The sequence below is a fragment of the Aptenodytes patagonicus genome, chromosome 5 (assembly GCF_965638725.1).
Source record: "Aptenodytes patagonicus chromosome 5, bAptPat1.pri.cur, whole genome shotgun sequence".
Taxonomy (NCBI): Eukaryota; Metazoa; Chordata; class Aves; order Sphenisciformes; family Spheniscidae; genus Aptenodytes; species Aptenodytes patagonicus.
In genome coordinates, this window is record NC_134953.1 from 29216127 (window position 1) to 29242595 (window position 26469).

General features: G+C 42.7%; 1 protein-coding gene across 1 annotated transcript in view; it reads left to right on the plus strand.

Moving 5' to 3' along the window:
* LHPP (phospholysine phosphohistidine inorganic pyrophosphate phosphatase) overlaps nucleotides 1-26469 on the plus strand; it is an 89866-nt gene that overhangs the window by 9642 nt on the left and 53755 nt on the right. The window contains exons 2-6 of the mRNA XM_076339200.1: nucleotides 3903-4090; nucleotides 4832-4985; nucleotides 8667-8730; nucleotides 9901-9993; nucleotides 18513-18604. Of these exons, the coding sequence (XP_076195315.1) occupies nucleotides 3903-4090; nucleotides 4832-4985; nucleotides 8667-8730; nucleotides 9901-9993; nucleotides 18513-18604 (591 nt within the window). The remainder of the gene's footprint in view (nucleotides 1-3902; nucleotides 4091-4831; nucleotides 4986-8666; nucleotides 8731-9900; nucleotides 9994-18512; nucleotides 18605-26469) is intronic.

Sequence of the window (26469 nt, forward strand, 5' to 3'; positions counted from 1 at the left end):
TATGTGTGCTCACGGCATGCCCAGATCGGGTGGGTGCCCCGGTTCTACATTTAGGGATTGTTTGGGCAACTGAGTGCTTCTTTCGGTCTGGAGTGGGTTTAAATGCCCCCTCTGGTAAGGCTTAGAAAAAGTCTCCTTACGCACCTGTTGGTGTGTTAGTTTGGTGCTCATCTGTCTGCAGATGTTTCTTCTGGAAACATCTTCTTCTGGAAGTTTCTTCTGTGACTTGTTCCTTTGCTTGTGTTCCTTGCCTGTGTGCCATGGCAGCTCCCCGGGCAGCCAGTGCTGGCAGGAGAGCCTGTGCGGCGCACAGGAGGGGTGCAGTTGGACTTTTCGACGGCTCCCTGCTGCCCTACACGGTCTGCTGTCCCCTCTGAGAGGGGCTCCAAGAAGTTTCTTTTGGTGCAGAGATGCTTTTAGCTGAGTTTGCCATTTGTGACACCCCGAAAGGTCAGAAGCTGCTCTCCCTTCATGCTTAGCTCCCCGCACGTAGGTGAAGTTCAAGTTCCCCCCATTCCTGCCCGTGGGCATTAGGAGTGGTGTAAGCAGTCGTGTTGGAAATGGAGCGGATTTGTCTGACGGTGAGCCTGCTGATGGACCTGAACGGGGAGCGAGAGGTGGCCTCCAGATGTCCGCAGCTACCCGGCCCATGCAGAGTCCCCGCAGCGTGCAGCACAGTGCTGCCTGTCTGTGTACTTGGCTTGTGCTCTAATCAGGATCGATTTCTGGTGCTTCTGGAATCTGACTGGGATCTTTATCACAGCCACGATGTATGAAAGTCAGCTGAAGCCCTGATTGACTGGGTTTCCTGGGTGTGCCTGCGCTTCTGTAATATAGATGCTGGTAAATCTGTTAATACACTGGAGATCTTGATAAAATCGTGTGGTGTATTTAATCTGCTGTTGCCTCATTCTTCTGTGCTTGCAGGTACCTAATCCCTTGCTCTTTATCTTATAAGGCATCACATTACAAATTTTGTTCTTTATTCTTCTCCTAACATCCTCACACTTGCTGGAACTAGAAATTGCAGTAACTTGCTCTGCACGTGCTTCTTAAAATGTGAACACTGGTGGCTGGGTCAGCTCAATAGTTCAAGGTTTCCCATTAAGCTGGCCAGCTTAGCAGCAGTGCCCCCAGTGCAGTATTGACTCGCTGTGCAAAGCATCTTGCCTCCGTCAGACAGAGATCTTCAAGCCGTCTCTTTTAGTTCCTCCCTATGCCAAACCTGACCGTGAAAACTGAAGGAGAGTTTTGCTGTAAACACGAGTGGAGCCAGGATTTTCCCCCGTGGAGAACTGTTGTTAAAAGCTCCCACTGATTATTTAAGCTCCAAGTTAACAGTTGTTTGCCGATGTGTGCTGGTCCACAGGCTCCGCTCACGGTCCCCGTGCTGGGCATCAGGGGATGGATTCGTCCTGGTGTGTGTATAATCATGCACGTACCAGTGAGTGTGACTGTATTGTACAAGGATTTGGCGGAGAGCTAGCAGAGGGTCTTTTTAGAGATGCTAACTTTGAAGGAAAAGGCTTTTCATTGAAAAGGTATTTTTGTAGAAATAAGTCTTCTCTGGAGTTCTTGATGATTTTTCTTTTGTTTAGTATTCCAGGATATTTTTGAGAGTCCTTTTCATGTTTCACCCGAGGACTCCCATTTTCTGCCCAGCTTGGCCTAACTCTTTGTAGACCTCACCTGATACTACGCATTTACTGAGCTTGTTTGTTGAGGTGGTAATTGCTGGTGGCCACGAAGGCATGAAGCAGTCCAGGATGTGTCCAGACTGCTTCTGCTTTGGCCATGCCTTTCAGAAGTGTAGCTCTGTTTTTCGTCTAAAATTCTGAGAAGTGAAATTTGTAGTATGGAAAAACTGAATCTCTGCTTTCACCAAGCTGACCTGTGAGGGCACATTTGTTTGTGCAAGTAGACGGTTAGTGTTGTTCCTGGATTCATGTTGTTGACCTTTAGGAAGAGAAAGAATAGATTCTTATTCAACAAATGTCTGCTTCCAGGCAGTCATGAATCATGGGATTTTTTTCCTAAGAGTATGCAGATAGGCTTTGCATTTAGAATAAGATTTTTTTAACCATGGCACACTCTATTAAAGTTTGTTATGTATCCAAATTACACTGCTTTGCTTTTTAACTACAGCTGAAACCGTGTTTCGAATAACAGATGTGGAATACTGTCATCCCACTGTCACACCAATTGTTCATTGTTCTGAGAAGGTCACATCATAATTCATTAACAATAATTATTCCCTGGGTACACCCTGCACTTCTTCACTCAATTGCTTCATTAACTTGTGAGTGAATCTCACATTCACTGCTCCAATCAATGAAGATATATTTATAATGTACAAGTGGATGCTATTAGTTACAATATATTAACTGCCTAATTTAAAATAGAAAAGCTATCTTTATGAAGGGCAATTAACCACTAAGTGTAATTGATAATTCACATACCTATGATTAGGAAAGACAAATAATAAGAAAGAAATGAATCACCTGCGTTATTGAAGAAGACACTGGCGTGCAGTTTTAATGAGCGAAAGGGGCTCTCTGGGTCAGGACCAGATTTCTAAGAATCCTTTGATGGAAAGTGCGTCATTGGATGCATTACCTCGAGGTGGTTTCGGTGTTTACACCAACCGATTGGGATCATCTTCCCTAGAAAAGGAACCCACCATGTTTTGTTGTCTTGAGAATCAATGCAGGGGCTTCCCTAATAGAAAAGTCCTTTTTCATCCTAACACAAAGAAAAGTAATAATGTTTTAATAAGAATTTATAAGCCTAGCCCCTAACTTACCTAGGTATCTAAACCCATATTAGCTCAGGTCCTCAAAGGTGATGAGGTACAAATTCACACTAAAACTGACAAAAGTTTGGCATTTTAATGTATTTGAGGAGGTGACTGGGAGTCCCTTTGGCAAATATTTGAAAAAAAATTGTGATAGGTTTTCAATGCTTCTGATTTTTCCATGGCCACTTTGAAATATGTTGGTTCTCCAAAAGGCTGACAACTCATCCTTGGAGAAGAGGCCTTTTCATGACATCCCCAGTAGGTCACCGCAGCTTGGGTCAGGAAACAAAGTCGCTCAGAGGCAGAGGACTTGCACGAGATTGCAGAGTACAGCTCCACAGAAACCATGTCCTTGGCTCTGGGCACTTGAGGCCCTGTTTTCTTCCCTTGAGAAGCCATTTACCTGTAAACATTTATTAATGAATCTGTTGAAGTACCGTATTTTTCAGGATTACCCACCAAGTAACAGCACAGGTGTTTTACGAGAGATTAAATGAGAAATGTAACGGAAGCCACCCCAGTGTTGATATAAGCATCGTTGCAACTAGCTGGCCTCTTAGCTGGAGTCTGCAGAAGTGCAAAGCCTTTCTGTTACCTCCAGCAGATCACTGCAGCAGGTGATCAGTAAGTGGAACGGTGAAAATCCAAGTTAAAATGCTAACAGCCAGGGGTATCACACCGAGTACTGTACTCATGGCTGTGCAGTGCCTTCAGTTCATGTGTGTCTACATCCATGGACTGGTTGAAAGAAAAGGAACTGTATTTGGGGGTTTTTGGTGTGTGGAGGGAGTGTGTGCCTGACAGACTGTGGTATCCTGGAGATGGGGGGCATCGCCTGTGCTGCCATGTTCAGCTTAGCTCTCTGCTTCAGAAGGGCAGTTACATGCTATGGCAAGGGCCCTGCACGTGAAAGCTGCAGCTGTAGTGCCCAGAATCAATATATTTTAGGTATGTCTTGGTCACGGTAAGGGATCCTGCTCCTGTTCTGGCATTTCCTCTTTGCATTTTTATTGTAATTATCCAAGTTAGGTGTGGGACAGCAAAGCTGATACTCTTAGCTCCTTTTCTATGTCTGGTTAATCCCTCTGCTGCTTTTACTCAACAGGATCAAAGCATCTGGTCTGAAGCTGCGGTTCTGCACTAACGAAACCCAAGCGACCAGGGAGAAGTTCGTGAAGAAGCTCCAGGGCATGGGTTTTGACATCTCCATGGCCGAAGTCACTGCCCCAGCACCAGCAGCCTGCCGCATTTTGAAGGAGCGCAGCCTGAGGCCGCACTTGCTTGTGCACAACGGTAGGACAATGCTGCAGCAGACGCTGGGACATGTAGGGGGACACCCCAGAAAGATGTGGGCATTTGCGACAGAGCAGTGAATTCCCATAGCTCGTGGTGGGAAGAGCTCCCAGCTGTTTTTTTCCTACAGGGAAAACCTTTTTCCTTAGTCATGAGACTCTGGAATAAACCTTAGTGGTCTGGCATGAGCGAGGTCTCAATTATGGCAGTGGTACAGTGAAGGCACAGAGTTGGGCTGGGGGTCAGCAAGTGCACAGAGGAGTCTCCTGCTTAACCACAGAGACTAGGAGATAGGTGAGGTCTTGTGCAGGGCATTACATTGTTTTTATTATCATGGCAGAGGTTTTAAGTTTAAAGTGTTGTCTTCTGTAGAGTGTGGGTATGGAGAAAGGAGGTGGATCCTGCCCTTGCTATTATACATTTTCATTCAACTAACCAGGAGTTTGCCTCAGGTCTAGGTGCCTGGATGTAACGAGCTGAGATATAACAGACGTGGGTGGTGGGAGCTAAGGCAAGGGTAGGAAATGGTTTATTTTGCTCTTTGTTGTAGGACATATGAATAGCAGGATCTGGGCAGGAATAGAAAGGGTTTGAAGAACAGTTGATTCAGACTTGGATTTTTTTTTTTTTAACGTGTTGGGGAATGAATGAAGCGAAACACAAATCTGGGGAAAACCATCAGTTCTGATGGGATCTGAAATGGTAAGGGATTTGTGTATTTTTTTTTTTCTCCTTCTGTAGATCTTGTCCCTGAATTTGCTGAGATTGATAAAGCAAACCCAAACTGCGTAGTTATCGGAGACGCAGCAGAAAACTTCACCTATGCAAACCTTAATGAAGCTTTCCGAGTTCTGATTGGGATGGAGAAGCCTGTTTTGATCTCCCTTGGAAGAGGGTGAGTTAGGCACTGTTTGTTTCTTCCTCTAGTCTCTATATTTTTTAATTTCCCCCAGTATCTTTGTACTTAATCGAGGCCAGATATCAGTGTGGGCATTCACACTACCAACTTTTAAGCAGTTAACCTATGTGTCTGGACTGGGAAGCTGATCTGCTCAGGTATCTGTTAATGAAGGATCCTCAGTGGGTAATTCAGTCATCTAACTTGGCCTCCTGTCCTGAGTCACTTACTTGTAGTCTTTCCAGGGGTGTAAGGGAAAACTGAGGCGATTACGCGGAAATAGGTCTCTAAAAGAAGGTGGTATGGATGCTCCTGATGAGCCCCAGTTCAGGGGGCTGATGCAGATTTAAAAAGGGCACTGGCTGTCACTGAACATGCCATGCTGAATCCTCCAGTTGACTTTGAAAATGCTCATCAGTAGGGTCTCTGTGCTGCTCTAGCATTGGGTGAGGCATCTCGAATTTCAGCTGTTGGTGGTCTTTTTTCTGTAGACAGGGCAGAGTAAGCAGTTGTGTGGATGTGTTTCATCGAGTGCTAGAGGGTGAGAGATACTACTGCTCCTCTGAGGAAGAATTGTAGCAGCTTTTAGAGAACCTGGAGACACTCTGGTGTATAAGCACAGCAAATGCCAGCCTCCAGCCCTTCGAAGTCAGTGTTCAAGAGTGAGATAGACCTTGATGAAACAATCTACGTTTGCAAGTGGCAGTGGGAGGGTTAAATAGCTGTAGTTTTGTAAGCCACTAGGAAAAGGACTTCTGTTGCTTTAAGAGCAAGTCTGAGAGCCTCTTAAAAACCCCATAGAAATCATGGAGAGTTTGGATTTTGATGTGTGCATCCCCCAGGTCGGGGGGGGGACGCACGTTGCAAGAGGCCAGTAGGATTATAGGCACTGTTTATCTTTTTGTCTTTGCCCCTGCAAGATCTCAGAGATGAGAACTGTTGGTTTAACTGCTGCCTGTAGCCATGTGTTCCTGTCTGAACTGAAAATAAATTATTCTTAATAGTGGAAGAAACAAACAAAACAATCCAACAGGCCATGCTTGGATAAAGGGCTGTTGGTGTGGATTTGTGATGCGGTTTGGTCTTCCGGCATCCTGAGGTTACTAATGGTGAGGAGGATCAGGTGGTACAAAAATTCTCTGTTTCAGCCAACAGTCAGCCAGGTTTCTTCTTCCAGGTTCGAATCCTGCCCACATTTGTAGTGGTTGAGATGTGATACTGGGTGTGGCTGATCGCCTGTGTGATGTAAATGACTCCTTGCTTTTTGAGTGGTACTTAAAGATCCCATCTCTGAAAGTTGGCGTTAGCATCTCTACCAGTTGATTCACATGTGTGAAAATGTCGTACATAAGGGAGCACTTTCATGCTGGTGGCTTCAGAATTGCTATACATGAGGAATAAGAAGCCAAGAGAGTTTTTAGTTGCTGATATAGAAACCCTATCATTTTATGAAAGTAGCTGCAATGCACAAACTCCACCCGAACTATGTTGGGGATGGGGGTAGATGTTCCTCTGGCTGTGAGCAAAGAGTGGTGGCCAAGAAGACCTAAGGGGAGAGCCCAAGGATATACTGAGAAATGGTTGGGCTGGTGTGTGTATGACGAAGACCTGCAAAAGCACCTGTGCTTTTGACCTGCCAGATCAATTGTTTTGATAGTTTGAATATACAAAGATATTTTTAATTATTCTCTGAACATTAAAGGTAAATTTTAACCTCCTGTTTTCACATGCAGGAAAAATCCTGCCAGGGAATTTGAATGTTTCCTAAAAAAAAATTCAGTTAGATGTATTCTGAAATTTTAAACAGGAGGTTATTAATGCCAGCGCTGAATAATGACAAATCCCAATGGCCTTGAAGGAGTTACTCTTATCTGTTGTGCGATGTATGGGCTTAAAAAAGAATATGCATGTTTAGCTTGAGGAAACTGTAGTGACAACTTTTTTCAGTGGTTCAATAGACCGTAATGGGCATGAAAACCCTTCTTAGTTTGTGGGTTATTGATCCAGACGGGTAGAACTTATCAGCGGGAAGGAGCAGTTAAATCCATTGTGTTGCTGTACCTGACACTCACGCTCTGATCCTACAACACGGGCAAAAAATCCTTACTGTTTCTCAGTTAGAAGGATAAGGAGAAAATGTTGAGCCAACAGCAGAATGGCTAATGTACATAAAATAACCAAGTTTTGTGTTATGTAATACCATCTTTCAAAATGAAATATAGAATCAACCTTTGTTTAAGATTTGCGACGTGATCAATGCAAAAATGCCTTTGAACCCTGTGCATATAAAAGTATATATTTATTTGGTCATTCATTGATGTAGACAGCTCTAAAACAGACCTGCTGTTATTTTTTTTGAAATGTTATTTTTCATTTAAAAATACAGATTTTTGGATATTCTGAGCTCAGTTTTCACCACAAGCATATTTTTTTTAATGATTGATCATTTGGGTAATGTGAACATGAGTTCTGAATGAGTTACCCTGTAGATAAGTTCTCTGACTCGAAGAAGGGAGATTATAAATCGGATGAATTGTTCACCTAACTAGAGAAGCCTAGTTGATGCAAAGGGCCATGTACAAAAAGCAGCCACAAGCCAGCTTCGTTTTTAACATGCAGAATCAGTGTAATTGGGTGGACCTTAACAAGGTGCCTGCCTTGGGCAAGTAGGTTGATTTTGGTTGAAGTTTTAGTTCATTCCATAGAAAACGAAAGTGTCAGAGTCACTGAAGCAGAATGCCCTCCTCCTGAAAATGGAGTGATTTACATTTAGCATCTGTTTTGAGCTGAGAGTGGGAATTGGCTTTGTAATTTCTTCTGTCATGCCACTGTCAGAAAATTAAGCTGTTTACGCTAGACTATAGAAGGTTAATGGCTGTTCTAGCAAAGGTCAAGTGGTCATTTTAAAGGGAGGCTGTGCTGAATAATCGAAAATGGCAGAAGGATAAGGCATAAAATCTTAACTGACTGCTCATCCTACCTTTTTTCCCTGTCATATAGATTTTTGCTCTGATCAGGAGAGCTTGGAAGACCTGCGTTAGTGTGAATTGCTATTCCAGAAAAACACTGTAAAGATACTAACTGATTTTATGAGCTCCATGGCAATAGGAACATTTTTAGAAGGAACAAAATTTAGCTTGGAGGTCTTTCTTAGTCCTGATAAACAGTGTCCTGGCTTTCCTCAGTGTGGGAGGCTGGTGGCAAACAATGATGGTCAACTGTTTGGGGTCCCCTTCCAGATACACTGAAGAAGTTGTTACAGCTGCTGGTTGGTGCCAGCCCTCACCTTCTATCTGCCAAGGGGTCTCCGTCACTGATTAAAGGAAGAGCAATGTAACTGCTGTCCTTTGTGAGCAGCTAGTACTCTGTGCAGTAAAATACAGGCCAAGTTCATCCTTGATATAAGCTAGTTGAAATCCCTTTGAACCAGTGGAGTTGTGTCCCAGATGCCAGATGGGCATCCGGTCTGAGATCTTTTCCCCGAGCATTGCACGGTACTGAGCCTGTCCTTTACTTAATTCCTGGTGTTAAATTAAGGCTCCAGAGTTTCTGATGACTTGACTTTTTGTTGCAGCCATATGGACATCTATATAGGCACAGAAATAATAAAGTGTGGTTTCTTTGTGTTTAACTGCCAACATTTTCATTTCATTGGAACTTTATCACTTTCATTTCCAGACGCTACTATAAAGAAACCGATGGTCTGAAACTTGATGTTGGAGCATATATGAAAGCATTAGAGGTATTTTATAGCTTGCATTATGCTTACTCGCTCTGTGCACCTTGTTAAAAGAGTAACTGGTATAAATATGGGTCATCTTCTGTAATTACTCACCTTGGTGGAGGAAGTTTCCACAGATTGAAACTCATTTGCTGCATTCTAAAGACGGGTGGATTCATTTGTTTTCTGGCTTTGTTCATTTTTTAAATTTTATTTAAAATGTGAACTTCTACCATTGTGGTACCTTTATTGGAAGTGAGGCCCTTGAAAGAAGGAGTCAGAGAAGAAAAACATGGAATATTGTCAGCAAGATATCCAAGAAAAACTTAAGGTCCGTTTTATGTTTGGTGGAGCATTGTTAACACAGCCCTTGCCCTTAACAGTTTAGAGCAAAAGGCCCTTATTCAGCAAGATACTTAAGTGCAATCCTGTTTTTAAGCCTGATTAAGTCTGTGCAGAACTGGAACCCAATAGATAAGCCAACCTAAGGGTGAGAGAAGGAGACAATCATTATTCTCCCTTTTATAGGCTTGCAGAGAGATTAAAAAAAAATACATAGTGAATGCAGAGAATAAAGCAAAGTAGGACAGTATACAAGCACAGAAGATAGTGGATATAATGTATGCTTGCAGCACATTCATTTGCATCTATGTGAGTTTTGGGGAGAGTTTTTGCCTCCCAAATAAGTTCAGGCTTCTAGTTGTCTAGGAACAAGTTAGAAACACCTTTTCTGGCATAGCACTGATGTTTAGTTGCAGGAAAATAAAAGTTTTCAAATCTGGCTGGTCACTTGAATCATTAAAAATATGCCAGGTGGTTGAAGAAACCCTCTACATCTTTTAAGGCCCTCCAGTACTTTTGATCATTTCATATGAAGAATATTTGCTATTTCTTTAAGAGTGATGCTCTTACAAAAATGAGTGATACTGGAACTGAGTCTGAAGACTGCTCTCATGATGGAGAATGTAAAAGGTTTGTAACTTGAGGTGTTTCAGGAGGACTTTCTCTCCTGTTTGGATAACACTTCTGTTATCCAAATTCTCCGACACTCACCCTCACCCACTAATCCATTGTGGTATTTAAGGGCAAAAATTAATAATTACATACTTTTTGTACAATTGTCTGGAGTTACGGAGTTGAACAAATCCTTTTCTGATCAGCATTTTTTGTGTGTCTCTTCTGTTTTTCCAGTATGCTTGTGATGTTCAAGCTGAGGTAGTGGGAAAACCAGCAAAAATGTTTTTTGAGTCAGCCTTAGCAGAAATGGGAGTTCCACCACAACAGGTAAGCTTTCTGATGCCATGACTACTGGCTGTGCCATGTAGTTATGCCCACTGATGCATTTTTTTTTGGTTTGCTGTCTTTCATGGAAAGTTACAGAAGAGGTTGAAGGGAATGTGGCCAGGATGACATGGTAAACTTTGGGTGGACATGCAAATATTTTTTCCCAGACCCAGTGTGCAGAGAAATATTTATGTTCAGGATCTTCCTATGAATTATTTTAAAAAAAAAAAGGAAAAGAAAAATTGTTGAAAAAATGTTTGAGAGGGAAAAAACCCCATGTTTGCCCATTCTATCACATAATGTGAAGTAGACAAAAGAGGACTGACAGCCAAGAGGGTAAATGCTAGCAAGTGGGCACCTGTTGAATTTCTTCTGCCCTGTGCGTACTTGTTACCCTCCTGAAAGGCATGACATTATTTTCTCTGCTTTTTTGAGGGTTCTTTTTGACTGCCTGCTATTTCCCTTTTCCTTCCTGTCTGTCTCTCTTTGCTCTGACTTGTGCCATCCATACCTCTACCCAATTTATAGTCTTCCATCCATCCCTCCATTCTCTACTGCAGTTTCTCCTTCTACTTGTACTGTTGTGTTGTGCTTTCTTATTCACCTTCCTCCCAAACCATATAGTTCAGAACAACATGCACTTCTGTTGTGAAATTCCTGTATTTGAAGGCTAAAGAAAACAATACAAAAGAATAAAAGTTAGTTTTCCCAAGGAATTATGGAAGATGTTGTGCCTCACAAGATGAGAGGTGCCCCAATACCTGGCAGTCCGCTTGGTGACTGGAGGCTGCAGCATGGTGGAATTGCAGCCAAAATGTTTTTTATTTCCTTTGGTGCCACACTGACTACCATTTTTTAGGAAAAGAGAATGGCAGAAGTAAAATATTTTCTAATTTAGGTGAATGGGAAGCACTGACTGACCCAAAAACTCCTCCCATGTTATTGGATTCATCACGCTTTCCAGAAACACACTGAATGTGTGATGCTCCCTGCTTACTTAGTACAGTCCATTTTTTCCCCTCTCTGTAGTTGTGCCCAGATCCTTTTTATTGATTTGATGTTATGTCACACAGGACATAAGGATGAGTATGAGATGACTCACAGACAGCAGTGAATTACAACGTAATAATTCCATCAGGGGGTTTTGGTGACATTATAAACAACAGGAGTGAAGTTTGGGTGGCTTGTAGGTCCCTAGAGCCTGGAGATGAAATTATGGCCCTGTAATTCAGTATGTGCTTGGGTTTTACTTTATTAAGAGTGGGGAGATGGAAAAGACCTAGTAGGCCATCTAATCCATCTCCTTCCCCGTGCAGGAGTGTCCCCTGCTTCACGTTTATTAATGTTTTGTCCAGAGTAGTTTTTGGTGAGCCAAACAACTGGGCTTCTGTAAGTACCCTAGGGACAGTGTTCACAGCCAAGTAGGCCTCTGGGCAGGCAGCTTTTTCTGAGATTCATCGGGATGCTTCCCTTTTAAACTGCATCTCCTTATTTCTAGTTTTACTCCAGGTAATAACCCAAATAACTGCTCGCCTTCCTGGATATTTTCTCCCTCCAATTACCTCCAGATGTGTTATCATTACAGTAGTTGTCTCTTACTAAAACTGTGTATTTAGCTCTCAGCTGCTTCCCTTGTGATTCGGTCCCTCTGTACCCTAACCTGCTGTGGTGCTCTTTTCTGTACTCCCTTCAGTTTGTCGATATCTTCCCAGTAACAAGATAGCTCAGGCTGAACATAATATCCCAGGTACAGCCATGGCAATTATTCAATCTATTCATCCAACCAACAAACCCAAAAATCCATTTGAGACACAGAATGGCCTTTGAAGAAAAAGTAGCTGGAAAAAAGAACAAAGGAAAACAAAACACCACAGAGCTCAGCCCTTGGATACTATTTGTCTAAATCAGATGCATGAAGGTTTGTGTTTCCTTTTCGCTTATATCAGAAACGATCGGTGCGCAGGAGTAGAAGGGAAGAGGGGTTTTTTGGTTTTTTTTATCCTTGTGGCCCTGCGTAGTGGCATTGCTTGCCCTTTTCTGTAGGCAAGATGGTGCAGCTGTCCTCAGATGCTGTTTTGCCCAGCTCGTGGTGTGCTGAGACTGTGTCAGCCCCTGGCACCAAGGGAGGGTATCATTACAGGGATGTGACAAGACACCAGAACTCCTGTCTCAAAAACTTTGCTCCAGGGAACAAAATTCGATATAATGCATTACCAAGCTGGAAAAAATGGTCCCATAGCGTGAGCCTCGGCGAGTGGTTCCCATCGACTTCAGGAGGATTTGTTTTGGGTACTGAAAAGCAGTAACAGCCCCCAGCAGAGACTGCTATTTATTCACCTTCTGCTATTTGCCAGATACTCATAGTGCTACTAGTGACTAACTTTATATTTTGACACAGATCTTTTTCTGTATAGTTTCTAGTGTTAAATGTCATCAATTTGTTGTAGTCATATGTCTAGTCTATAGGTGTAATTTTTTGTATTCAGAGAGATTCAAGATGAAGGGAGTGTATGCCTAACATAGGAGGAGCGCAGTAGACACCACTGCGTAACGGCAGCAGTCACTCCGTGCTTTCGACTATGGAAAAAATAGTCCATGCTGCTGGAGTTAAACTGGGTCATGATGCACGTGCGTAGGAGGAACAAATTACAGCAGAGCAAACTACCTTAATTCTGAAATATTTTCCTAACTTTTGAGTGCTTGACCTTGCAACTTTAATGTTCTTTTAGAAGGATTTGTAGGTTGTTTAGTTTGTCATACATAATAATAAAAACTCAGTATATGCAGTTCAATGATTTCTTAGTAATGCACTGTATTACGTTTTATTCTGTCTCCTGAATGAGCTATACTTCTCTGCATTCATAATGACATGACAAGGACTGGTTTTACTTGCCTTTACTTTTATGCAATGTTTGCCAATAATTTATTCCACCTGTGGAATGCATTTAATCCATACCATCATTAAACCATTTTAGATGAGCTGTGCTTTTGAAAAAATATTACAATTTTCTTTCACCTGACTTTTATGAAAAATACCTTTTTAATAAAGCTGTCTCACCACAGTAATTCTAGACAGTGGCAAATCTTAAATTTCTCAAGCTGCTTTAATCAATAAAGTTATCACCGGTCGTTTCCCTTGATAACTGCTTCTTACCGAGACCCTGACTTTGCCTTCTGCTGCTGAGATGTTTTCAACCTGCACTTAGAATACGAGGAACTCCCCGAAGTCCAATTTTCATTTTAACCTTTCCTCAATGGCCTAGAAATAACAGATTGCCGGTATTACTTTAATAGATTGGAAATTTAAACCTCTTAGAGGTAACCAGACTTATGATTCAGTAATATGACAAAGAATAACACATCTTAAAGGTTACTGAAATGCCTAATTCATATGTTTTAAGGCAGCTGTAACAGTGGATGATTTTTACAGCTTTACAATAAAACCTAAATAATGTTAAGGTTCTGGTAGTTTTATATAATCATAAAAAGTTCTCTCTGTAGCAAATTGTTCTGCTTTAATGGGAGTTATGGCAGGTCATACTGGAGTGCATAAACTACTGGTAGTTAACCAATTCCCATTTCTGCCACCTGCAAGTCTCAGGTGGGAGTTAGTGGCATGTGAGAGCAGGGGGAGGTCACCCCGAGAGTGGCACGGAGGACCTGCTGCTGTGCCGGCATCCCCTCCTTGCTTACTGGCCACAACAGGGAAAGATTTTCCATCTTGGAAAGGAGAGTCAAGTGGCCGAGTGAAGTTTAAAGCTTCGAGTCCTGCTGAAAGCTTATTGAAACCTGGCTGGCCCTGCAGCCTTTGGAAATCTGCCCTGGAGGTTTAATGTATTTCTTTGTTTCACCTCCTTGTTGTACGTTTTCTCCCAAGTCAGAGGCCACATGCGATGCCCTTTGCCTGTTTGACGTTTGCACAGCTAGTGGTTCCAAGATAGAAACATAATTAACAGCAATATGGGATCCTGAAGCCTAGGAGATTACCAGTTGGGCCAAGGAGAATAGGGAGAAAAGTAAGTGCATCGTATTTCTTGTGTAAAGGGATTTAATACATTAATCAAGATTTTGTGTATAAGCCTTATTTCCTTATGTCCCTGGCACATTTAGCTTGATTAAGGTTGTTAAACCTATAGCAAAGGTCTGCTTAGGCATAAATAAGTTTGACTCTAGAAATGTTCACTGGGTTAAATATTCTGCTGAAGTTTGCACACTTCCTTCTGTGCATCTCTTCATTTGCATCCTCCATAGACTTCAGCCTCCTGAGCTTGTCCTAGTAAACACTGCATTGCAACACGAGCATGGCTGGGTAGTACAGAAATTGCTGTCTTTCTGCCTCGTTCATTTTCTTACTTCATAATTCCTTTTCTGATTAAACATTTTTCTGTGATTTTAGTGAATACTAAAACTCTGTTTGCAGACAAAAAATACCTAACGTTCCCATTCACCACCCTACCAGCGTCTCTGAAGGCTTATTAGTGTTGGCTACTTCTGTGGGTAAGAGGAGTCAGTCACCACCTCCATTCAGCTCTGGGTCCGTGGCCCAGACACCACCAGTAAGATTGCTGACTGTGATGGTGATCTCTGTGCCACAGACGTTTGCCCAATGGGGATTATATTATGCCTTCCCACCCCCAAATTCTTGGAGGTCATGTTCATCTCCATTATCACTGCCGATCTGCGTTGAGTTTGATGGGGACTCTTCAAAAGCAGTGGCTTCACTCAGCTTTGGCCCATGTGTGCTTTATTTACTGCGTGTGTACAACCACACGCACCATCTCTCACCAGCTATATGGTTTAGGAAAATATGAATTGCGCCCATCTTAATTCTTTGATGATTTGTCTTAAAACCAGAGAGACTGTCTCAATGCATTTTGTCCTTCTTTTCAGTAAATTTTTAACCAATCTGAAAAAAGTAACTTCCGCAGAATAATTGAACAGATTAATGGTGTAATCCCTGTGTAAAATGTGAACACGAAAGGGGATCTTTTAATTCTTGCTTTCAGTGGGTATGTGACCTTTCAGTTTTATATCTTTCTCTCTCTTCTTACCATATTGCAGTCAGAGAGGAAGTTAAACCCAGGTTTGACAGGTAGAGTTTTTTTATTTCCCTTGACAGTGCACCTTTTGACCTCTATCTTCTTGCCAATGATTTTTTAAATCCTAAATGATTTGGGAATAATTGCTCCTCCTTTAGTGATTATTGCCCTTCACTGATAGTAAATCTGTGAAATCCCCGGGGACTGGAGTACATTTTTGTATGCGTATGCCACAAGCTGGCCTGGACAGGCATCGCTGCTCATCTGCAGCTGCACTTGCAGAGCTGCCGGGCGCCTTGCAGGAAAATTTGCCTGGATGGGGTAAAATACATCCCCGGCAAGCGAGTGCTTGGTGGGCTGCCCCGCTCTGCCCTTTCCCATTTTCAGACGAAATTCATTTATAGGGTTTTGAGAACCCAGGACTGAAATTGTCTTTGCTTCAGAAATCTCATCCTGAACTTCTGGGTTCAGGCTGAGCAAGGGCGTGTGGGTGGCGGAGGGCAGGTCCGCTCCTGGGTTCCCCCCTGCGGACTCTCTGGGGTCCCCCCTGCAGCCGTTCCCTGTCCCCCTCGGGGAAGCGTTGGAAGGAATTTTATAAGAGGAAGGGATTATAAACCATTAAAGCCAGTGGTTGAGAATGATTAAATACCTCAAAGCAGCTTGGGGGGGAAATTGGTAATGGTGGTTGGCTGGGAGCAGTGTTGCCAGGTTCTTTGCAGCTCTGCATGTAACAGTGGGATTATTCTGCTTTCCTCATCTGTGTATATGTGCTTTATTTACTAATTACTTAAAATTAACCCATCATTTTCTCCCCATTTCAGACTGGATTGCTTGTTTGGAGGAGTGGTAAGGAAAGGTGAACTATCTGCAGGGGAAGGCTTCTTATTAGGAACATACACGTTTCCATGAGCAGAGTGGATAAGGAAAATGGTCCAATAATGAAAGGATGAAAAAGACTGAGCCCTCCATCATCTGGTGGCTTTGAAGCGGTTTGTGAGCAGGGAGCTGGAAAGGCAGAGCTACCTGTACCAAAGCCTGCTGCTGCTCCTTCTCTATAGGCATGTTTTCCCCAGCTCTGACCCCTTTGCCACAAGTCCTTATGTCTCTCTGCTCCTTAAGGAGCTCTCAAAGCCTGGCCACAGCGGTGACTCTTCCAGGCAGAATGAAGCAAGGGTGGGCATATATAAACTGTTTCAAAATAAACTACTTCAACATGGAACCAGACAAATGAGCCTTGACTTGAGGGGGCATCCTATTACGTCCCATCACCTGAGGGATGATGATCATCCCTCATGCGAACAGTATTTTAAAACGACATGGAAGATAGACTGGGCTGGTAACTACTATATATAATCTTACACACGGTACCTGATGTGTTACTCAAAAGAGGATTTAGTTTTTATCAGCTGAAGCTGTGCCAGATATACGTGTTCATAGCTCAGTTTGGTTCATGAGTGCTCTCAGAAAATCTTCTGTTCAGCTGGGACTTTAGGTATATCCTGAGATTTCCTTTACATGCTATGTAATAAGTGGGAGGAGATTCTGTTGTAATTAGATTATTAATAAAAATAGCTCTGGAGCTTTAGTATTTTCAGACTTCTTCAATATGTATGATTTAGTCCTGCCCAGCAGACTGCTTACAGAGTGGGAACTGAAGTGTGGGTGACACAGAAGATGAACTGGCTCTTGTATGGTTGCATGCTATGTAAAAAGGAGGTGCTTCCATGTGAAGGCAAAGGAAGAAGAGGATTTGGTATTAGGCAGAACTGGTGACTGGAATGGCGCCCGCAACACAGACTTTCTATATGTTTTTGTCCTTAAAGCTGCAGCCAGCTGTATGAAAAGACTCAGCATTCCCTTTAGATTGCTGCTTCTGGAGAAGCTGATCCCTGCTTCTGCCGTGTGCGCCTTGTTCCCATGACCTCTCTGACAAGGGCCTATTTATCGGTTCTCTGCAGATGGAAAAATGCTGGGTTGGCTTTCTGTGCGTGCCCAGCAGAGTCTCCCTTGGTGCCGCTCTCAGTAACCCAGCCGCCATCTAAGGCAACCCTGGTCCCCTTTGTAAACGTGCCTTTTAACCTCCCAAGTCCCATACGTGGGACAAGGACCTGTCATGACAGACCCTAGAAAAAGCTCAAACCACACAAAATACAAGGGCAATTTCTTTAGTAAGGAAAGAAACACTTCGCATAGGGACTCTGTGTATCTGATGTGCAGGTATGAAAATAATCGAGGAAGGAACGGGAATTCAGGCAGGAATTTCTAGAGTTGCAAGGTGCCATTGTTGTGAAAGCCTGGCAGTTACGTTTATGAAGCAGGAGGCTAAGTCATCAAGATAAAGATCAAGTGGCTAAAGATGCAACTAATTAATGTATTTTAGATAAAATTCAACTTTGATACAGAAGGTGCAAAAACACACTTTAAAATTGGATAGATAAACTAGATTATGTATTTTCAAAGCTGGTGTGTTTCTGCAGTTTTAGGTGCTGCCTCCGTTCTCTTCAGAGTAATCCAGAATGCCCTTGGAAGGTTGAAAGCTGATTTTTTGCTTATTAATTGAAGATTACTGTTTTGTGTATATGCTGTTTTTTGTTGAAACTATAAAATGAGCCCCCCAACCATTTCTAAATTTCAAGAATAAAATAAATATAATAATTTTTAATGCAGGATGATAATAAGCAGTTAAAATTTTGAAGATGCAGTTGTTAATGAGAAAGACCCCTTGGTTGATACACTTCAATTTAACAAAGATCTTTAACAAAGATAGGAACTCTGAAGTGAGCATGCATGCTACATGTTTTCATCAGACACTCAGACAAATCTTAGCACAGCCAGAAGGTCTTTTCTCAGTTACATTTTTTTGGTAATCTACTCAGTTGAGTTCATTAGTATTTGCATAGACTTAAGTTGACTGTAATGCAAACCATGCTAGGCCTGTATATATCATATCACATTGTGCAAAAATAAATACATTGGATTTTACAGTGATTTTCCAAATTTCTGTATCAACCTGAGCATGGGCTGGGATCAAGCTCTGCAAAGTTACACATCTCGGTGATCACAAGCTTAAGCTTTTGACTGGCTTTTAGAATACCAATTTTAAGGAAATGTTTAAAAAGTTAAGCTTAATTTAAACTGCTTGGAGCATAACATAAATGCATCGTTAGGAACAGAATAGGACTAACTTCATAAAATTCAATATTTTCTTTGAACTGTGCTAAATCACTTTGATTTTTGTGATTGATTACAAATTGTACAGATGTGTACTGCACTAGTACATTGCTCGAAGAGCAGTGGCATGAATTATATTCAAGGTAGGATGACTTTTAATCAATACGATGACAACATTATCTTGTTTAATTTGTCTGATGGCAGTATTAAACATCAAATCAAGCTGTTTGTTATGTCAAAGGAGTATGACGTATGGCAGAAATAAAATTCACTTGACGCCAGTTTTTCTGTATTTCATTGCTTTGACAGGCCATCATGATTGGAGATGATATTGTGAATGATGTAGGAGGTGCCCAGCGGTGCGGTATGAGAGCTCTGCAAGTGCGGACAGGGAAGTACAGGTCAGTGCACACCCTACACCCTGCACTCCATGGGGGCAATCATGGAAAAAGGGGAAATGTAAGTAATGATTTTTGTCTTTACCTTTCTGCCAAATGACACTATGCTCTAATTTCCTTACAACACATTAATTTCTGAAGAAAAGGAGTTGCGGTTTGGAACCTGGTACACATTCAAAGTGAATGTGCAAGAGCAGATTTTTTCCATGCCTTTTCCAGATCTTTTCCCGTTGGTGGCACAAATTTGCCATCAAGGTACACTTCCACTTGTTTGAACAAACACCTCCTTGTGCAGCAGTTAGGCTTGGGTAGATAATGACATTTTCATTTGCAAAATGCATTTTGGGAAAACACTGTGTGTGTGAAAGTGGCAGGAAGGGGAAGACATGCTGTCTTTGATCTTTTAAAGAAATATTTTCTGTTAAATTACTGCTATAATTTTTTCATCACAGTGCATAGAACTGGTGTGTTTCGTGGGTATTTTTTTTTTGCTGCTGCATGAAAGTGTTGTACACTTGATATAAGATGTGTCTGAAACTTCTAGTAGGGTTAAGATTATAAAATTAGACTGTCGACTCAGTGATCTCTGTGGGTCATATCTCACAGCTTTATAAAGGACTCCATATGTCTACTATTTCTTCCAGACATGTATTCAGCACTGAGATGTCTGGAATGCAAGAGCTGTTTCTCCACTTCCCGTCTTACCAGAGTGCAGGCTTCTGCAGGCTCGCTCACCTCTTTCAAATGACCCTTCAAGCCCTCCTCCATGCAGGTGTCTCCATGATCCTGTGCTTTCATTGACCTCCCTGCAGCTGCTGATAGGAGACCTGAGTGCAGTTACAAACATGGCATGGTCCAGGATCGACTGGTGGAAAATTAAGCCATCATCTGATGCTCAGGCCAGGTTAGGTTTGAGGTCAGCTCAAGGTGACTTTCCAAATGTAGCGCAGACATCGGTCCCTACATTTAACGTTTGGGTTCCATAACACTCAAAATCTCCTCTTAACCGTCTCCTCTTGACCATAACTGTACCTCTTTGTAGTAGGTATGGTTCAGCAACAGCATCTGTCATTTGACATAATTTATATTTTTACAGTTTTTCTTGATTTTCAAATACTGAGACTGTAAAAGAAGGATGGTCTTTTTGGGAGGGATACAACAAGTGAGAATGGTGCTTGCCATAGGCTGTCTGAAAAGTTATTTTGTTAGTTTTCAAGTCAATCTGTTTCTCAACTTTCCTTTTAGTTTGTGTAAGGTGATTAAATAATACCCGGTGCCTTAATTCTAATGGACCAGTAAGTGATGATTTCTGAGGAAAAAAAGACAGGTACAAGTGTATTGTAGTGAGGTATTTTTGCATCTTTAAGATAGTACATCTCAAAATGAGTTATCTGTCTGAATAAAGCTCAAAAAATCCCAAAGATTAAAAAAGCAAGTATATAGTTTGTGCTGTTGGGATTATTTGTCTGTAATCTGTGTAATCCCATTAATTTCCTAAAGGAGAAAATAAGGATTCAACGGTTGATTTTACACTGATATTAACGGGATCGCTTTGTGAATCCACATCTTAATGTCACACAGATACGGGTGTCAGTGAAGGATGTACCTCTGCACACAGAGGTAAATTAGTCCTTTGCTACTAAACAAATATCTCCTGTGAGATACTTTGCCCATCATAAGATATGCCACAGGTGATGCTGCATCCAAACAGTTCAGGCAACTGACATAAACTGTATATACACACACACATATAAATATGTATAATCATATGCTGGAAAAACATTTTCTTGTATCAAGTTTGAGTCATGATTTCACAGCTGAAGGAGAGTCATCAGCTGTTTGAGATCAGGAAAAAAGGTTGTTTTCCACTGTTAGGTTTCCTGTTTCAGTGCGGGGTTGCTGTTATCTGAAATCATGTACTATTGTATGGCAATGAAACACAGGTGAGTGTCTCTCTAAATTGAGCATGTGGTCCTGTTTTGGGCAATTGTGAGTAACATGAAATAGCTCTTGTTTGCCAAGAGAGGCCAGAGATGTAGATATTTTTAAGAATGACTGATTTAGTATACGTGAAAAATGAAACCACACAGTGAGTATTGGAGAGACGGAAAAAAACAAGGGAATGAAAGCTGATGGGCAAAAGAAATGAAAAATAACAGAAAATGTAATTATTTCACAGCTGGTTTAAAGTCTGATATATATAAGATTATGCATAGGTCCTCTCTTTCACTTATACGGTAGTTCTTGTTTGACACAGAGCTGCGTGCTACACCCAAGTACCTCTGGATGGCACCGTTAGTACATTTACTTCAGTATTAGCCACAGCTTCGGGACCTCCCCAGAAAGCTAAGACTGTTTTTGCAAAAGAAGTGCAAAGCACAAAGGCGTCAGGGTTTTGAGTGTTGGTGTGGTGGGATTTCCACAGATTTCAGTTAGGAGAGTCATGCAGCTTGGGACATGGGTTATCACCCCAGTTGAGTTGGCTCTGTGTTTCTACAGCCATGAGTAGTTTTTTCCATTTCCACCACAACAACGGTGCCTCACTTCAGCAAAATGGATGCAGAGCTTATTTGAGAATAAAATAAAAAATAACAGAGGAACTATCCCGAGGAATTGTTGCAGGTGCATTTCACAGCATACTGCTGGATACGTGGAAATGACATTATTTGCACAAGTTATCCCAGTGAAGGCATTTTGCATGTTGTTCCGCAGGTCCAAGGGATACTGTTGTACCCCTCCAGTCTCACCTAAATGCTGTCCCCGACTGGCAGAGATTGTCACCTCTGGTGCATTGAATGTGCCTCGAGGCAGCTCTCCTTATTTCAGGGGTCAATGCAGTTTACGAGAACATCTTTGAGGTCTGCTGCCCACCAAGTGCTACCAAGGGTAACGCACCATAGCACAAAAGATGACATATGAGCCAAGGTTTACTGTACTGTTTATTGTATTTCAAAGGGACTTCAGCGATTGCATGCAGATCGCAGGCTGCAAAGCAACTCAGTGCATCTTACTTGCTTTAATAAGCCAGAAGAAAAAGTCCCCTTTGGCCCTGAAAGCCTTTTATGGAAAGAGTATGTTGATCTGCTGATGCAGAGGTTTCAGCGGTAGATAGGGGTGGACAGGTCTTCCGTGGGGTGGGCAGCCTCCAGCTGGGTACAGGAAGCTGACTTCAGCCTGCAGTGTCACAGGAGCCTTTCTCCGTGGTGGTGTTTGTGCCTTGTTGCTCAGTGATGGTGGTGGCGGGTGCCAGCTCCCCGCTGAACTGAGGAACTGGTTTTGTGAATGCGGGGTGGGGGGTGGTTGGCTTGGCAGGCGAGTCGAGGTCCAGGGGAGAAGCAGAAGGGGTGTGCATGGAGAGGCGGTGTAGCCCTGGGGCTGCCTCCCTCCCTGGGCTTTCACCCTCCTGGCCTCTGCAAGGTCTTCTTCCATTTTGGCTACTCCCAGGGTGAGATTCAAAGTGTGGATTAAGCTACTGCAAAAACATTCATTTTACACCACCTTGCATGGAGGTCCTGAAAATTAGCTCCTTTGTCTCACTTCTTTTGGATCTGTAAAGTTTAGCAAAATTTGTGCAGCCGATTTCCTTTAGTATGACAAGCTTTGCATGTTCCTCATGCCTGCATCTATGCTTATCTTCTCCTCTAAAGCACTTAGTCCTCAAGCAGGACTTAATCTCAAGTGTTGAGCTCTTTCTCAGTAGCCAAACCAGGCATGGCGTAAATTAGTCCCTGAAATGTAATAAATCCTAGCTGCAACATGGAATAAAATTTCTGTTGGTGCAAGTCAGGGCCATAATGGAAAGGTGTAGGGATAAAATGGTGTTTTGAGTTGACCTCAGCCAGTATGGTTCTCTGACATGGGGTGAGTAGCTGGGTTGGCCAAGTATAGCCTTTTTTAGGTGTAAAATCCAAATGCAAAGGGTCAGTCTGGTCTGCAGGTTTGTCCACTCTCAGTTTGTCCCATCTACAGGAGAGATCAGGTCATTGCTGCAGAGTCTTGTGTGCCAAGAGAAGAAGCTGGTGTTAGGTTTTTCAGCATTAGGAAATCTGACGCTAATTACGAAGTTTCTGTGCACACCTGTGTGGAGGCCCTTCATAGCCAACATCTTTCCCATCTAGGGAAGAACATGTACTTGTCTTCCTGCACAGGGTATGTGCTAATTCCACTTGCAGCTAATTGGCCTTGACATCAAACCAATAATTTCCACAGTAACTATTGATTCTGCAATGCCGCATAATATCCTCGTTCCTCTTTGGAGCGTGCAAGTTACAGCAGAGAAAAATTACTTTGAGGCTTTTCCAACTGTCTCCCCGTAAAATCAGAAACAGCTTTCAGGTGTGTCAGTGCATCAAATTGCAGGTGGTTCTTGGCAGGGTGGAAGAATTACTTACCCCTTTCTCCTTGTTGTTATTTACAGGTCTTAATTTGTAAGTAAAGAACTTTCCATTGCTGCCGTGCGTCGGTAGGCAGGAATATTCATGGTAGTGGTACCCACTGCCCCTGCTCGCCTGTGGGCTCCGAAACGGTTTCAGAGTCTGGCAGTATGGGTTCATCCCCTCTTGGTGCCCACATGAAGTTTTCTTCGTTTGATTAGGGGTTTATCACACGGCCATGGCTGATACTGCGACATCCCTGAGCTGCCTCGTTACGGACCGAAAGGATACCCCAGGGATGGAGGATAAAAGGATCGAGGCCTGTGAGAGCTGTCAGCTCTCTCCAGCTCTGCCACTGTTCTCCGGGAGAACTGGGTCAAGTTACTTCACGTTGCCATTCTTCAGTTTCCCCACTTTATAATTATCCTCTGAGAATAATTATCCTGACTTTCTTAATAAAGTGGTTTGTGATCTGTTCCTCTTATCTGTTGAAGAAAACATACAGAATTTGTACAGATTTATAGGGAATCAGCTTGCCAGGAGAAAAATCCAGATGAGATCAAGACAAAAGTTGTGACAGAGGAAAGGTCTTTTCGGCTGCCATCATCAACTGATTAAGGATTGAGAAAAACAGGGTGGGTCTTTATAATAACCTGCTAAATTAAGTTATAAAATTATTCTTAAAAAAAAGATTTCCACCCATAGATAAATTCACAACTGTCTCTGTGATGATAATAAATGAAAGCTCATGACACCTTTTGCGAAGAAATAGTCACATATTACTGCTCTGCAGAGAAGCAGCATCCTTCCACCCTCGCTTTCTTGCTCACTGCGTTACTAACCACAGCCAAGATGAACAATGTTATTAGTTATTTCACATCTCCTGGGTCTTGATGGAGCATACCAGAAGTGCGTAATGAGTACGAACAGGCAGAGGCACTCCCTTTGTGCTGAAACAGAACCAGAGGCATTTTGATGGCCTCACAGTCCTGATAATTAAGCCTGTTTCAAGTGTTAAATGGAAAGACTTCCAACCCATATTTACACTGTAAAAAGCTGTATTATAATTCATGTTAGTTAATGTCTTAAGCAATGCTTATTAAAACCTAGTGTCAGCAAGTCGGTTTTCATTTTAGCATGATAGCTGATTGCAGTCAAACCTAAGGCATAGTCTTATTCAGCATTTATTGCACATTCAAATCACAGTTTGCTCTGACCATTTGAGGATCTTCACATGTGTTTATCAATTTCTTCACCACAATTTGGTTACTGTAATCTTTGAATCAGCTTTGTAGAGGAAGTTCAGAGTAAATACTGCAGTGCCTTAGCTACGCATACTCATCTGACAACAGCCTTAAGTTTTCCCAGTACGTTCAAATGTCCAGACACAGAAATTGCAGTTTTAGTATCTGGTGCTTTAGGAATGAGTGGCCTATGAGAAGGTTTAAGTTCTTGCTGCTGTAGTATGCTGTTATAATCCAACCACCCACTTTTCAGCGTCGGGTATAGCCAATCGCAATGCAGAATAATGAATTGCATTGGAAATACATTATTGTTGAACTGCAAGTGGTGAACTTGGGAAGCAGAAGATTTTACCCTCTGACTCTAAAGAATCATCTTTTGTGTCTCTTGAGTATTTCTGTTTCCTTAACTGAACATAGCCAAGTGTTTACTTTCCAGTAAAGTTACTATTTGATATTAGAAATACCAGTTGGAATAGATGATTGTTGTAGGTCCCTTTCAACTGAACTATTCTGTTCTGTTCTGTTCTGTTCTATTCTATTCTAAATGCAGATTATACCTGAGCTAAAACACATCTGAAAGGAGCAAGGGGGAATAGAGAGTCCTGCTACATTGTAGCTAATGTGTAAATTTAATTATCTTCAGTCTAAAAGAGAAATGGGAGTTTGGGGTTTTTTTTATTAGCAGGTTGATTTATTCGTTGGTATCATAATAAACCTCGAGGAAGCAGAGTGTGCTCAGGACATAGCCATGCTAGGTGCTGTATGTATGCCTGTGTGCTGTTCTGAACAAATTAGTCTGAATACCAGAAAAGAGATCAGTCCGTGATGAGAATAGGGGCAACGATAAATAAGGAAGAAATGTGTCAGGTCAGTGAGGAAAAGCAATTTTACACAGCAGTCTCGACAGTTCTGCTCTCTACCTGTCTAATGACCGACTTTTCCTTAGCAGTCCTACTCTCATCAACTGTCACATCTCAAACACTTATGAAAGGAAGCAATTTGCATTTTGCAAATCAAGATGGTAGTGGCCACATCAGCCTGTGCTGCAGTTTTGCTTCCCCTCTTGCTTCACATCCCCACAACACATGCAGTAGCAGAGACAGCTGCCTTACAGGTTTCCATTTCTCCTCTTCTGAAGTTGGTAAATAAAAGGCTGAAAGAGGAGGAGGTGGTGCCAGTGTCAGCTACTAGAAGCAAGAGGCAGTGGGACCTGGGAGGGCACATGGCTCAGGTGGGCTTGATGTGTGGGACTAAACCACTTCCAGACCCTCTCTGAAAAGCATCCAAAGTTAGTGGCCATTTTGTTTTTCTTCTCTTTTGCTCTGGTGACTCAGTGTCTTAGTAGCACATGCCAGCCTGGGCTGGCAACCTTCCTCCACCTGACAGGCCACGTACACTCGTGCATCTGCATGAATAACACCAGAGCCCTTGGCAGCTGCTTGTCCAATGAGTTTGTGTTTCTCTCCTCCCCGCAGATACATAATTCATGAGCTGAGGTGGTGGCAGCTGGACTGCCTGAAAGGAGGCAGCTCAGGGGCTTTCCAGGGTTTCCGGAGTGTGTTCACCTCCTGCACAACACCCGCTGTCACCGCAGACACCCGTGGCCTCCTCCGAGCTGCCTGTCCCAGGGGACCCACAGGCTCCTGGTTGGGCAGGCCCACCTCTAGCTCCTGCTAGACCCCCAGCCTCCCTCCCTGCTATGAGCCCGAGCAGCGCAGTCTGTGAGGCAGGACAGGGAGCAGGTCCTTGCTTATTTTTATCTTTAGGGGCCTTTTCTCAGTGCCAGTGTAAGGCTGCAGTAGAAGAATTCCACGGCGAAGCAGTCCTGGGAGCCGGCCGAGCGCAGCAGTGTTTCTCAGCACTTGTCACTTGCAGAATGCCGAGCTGTATTAGCTTGTTCAACATTTGACAGCAATGATGAATACCATACCAATCACTAACTACTTTATTTCCGTAAAAATGCTAATGAGCGTGTTGAAATGTGCTGCAGAAACGGCAGAGCTGGGACAGCTGCACAATTGTGGTTTCACTAGAGATTTCCTTTTTTTAAAACACAGGGTCCTCTTCTCTGCATATTTTTTCCTGTAGTTAAACGTTATCCCAGCTCGCTTGGTGCGTGGAGTCCTCTCAGTGAGCAGCCCGGGGAGCATGGCAGAAGGGGAGACTGCTCTGATTGATAAAACTAAAGCAGAGTGTTGTTTTCAAAGGGAGAGAGAAGCAAACAAGAGAGAGGCAGGCCAAGTCAGCTGCT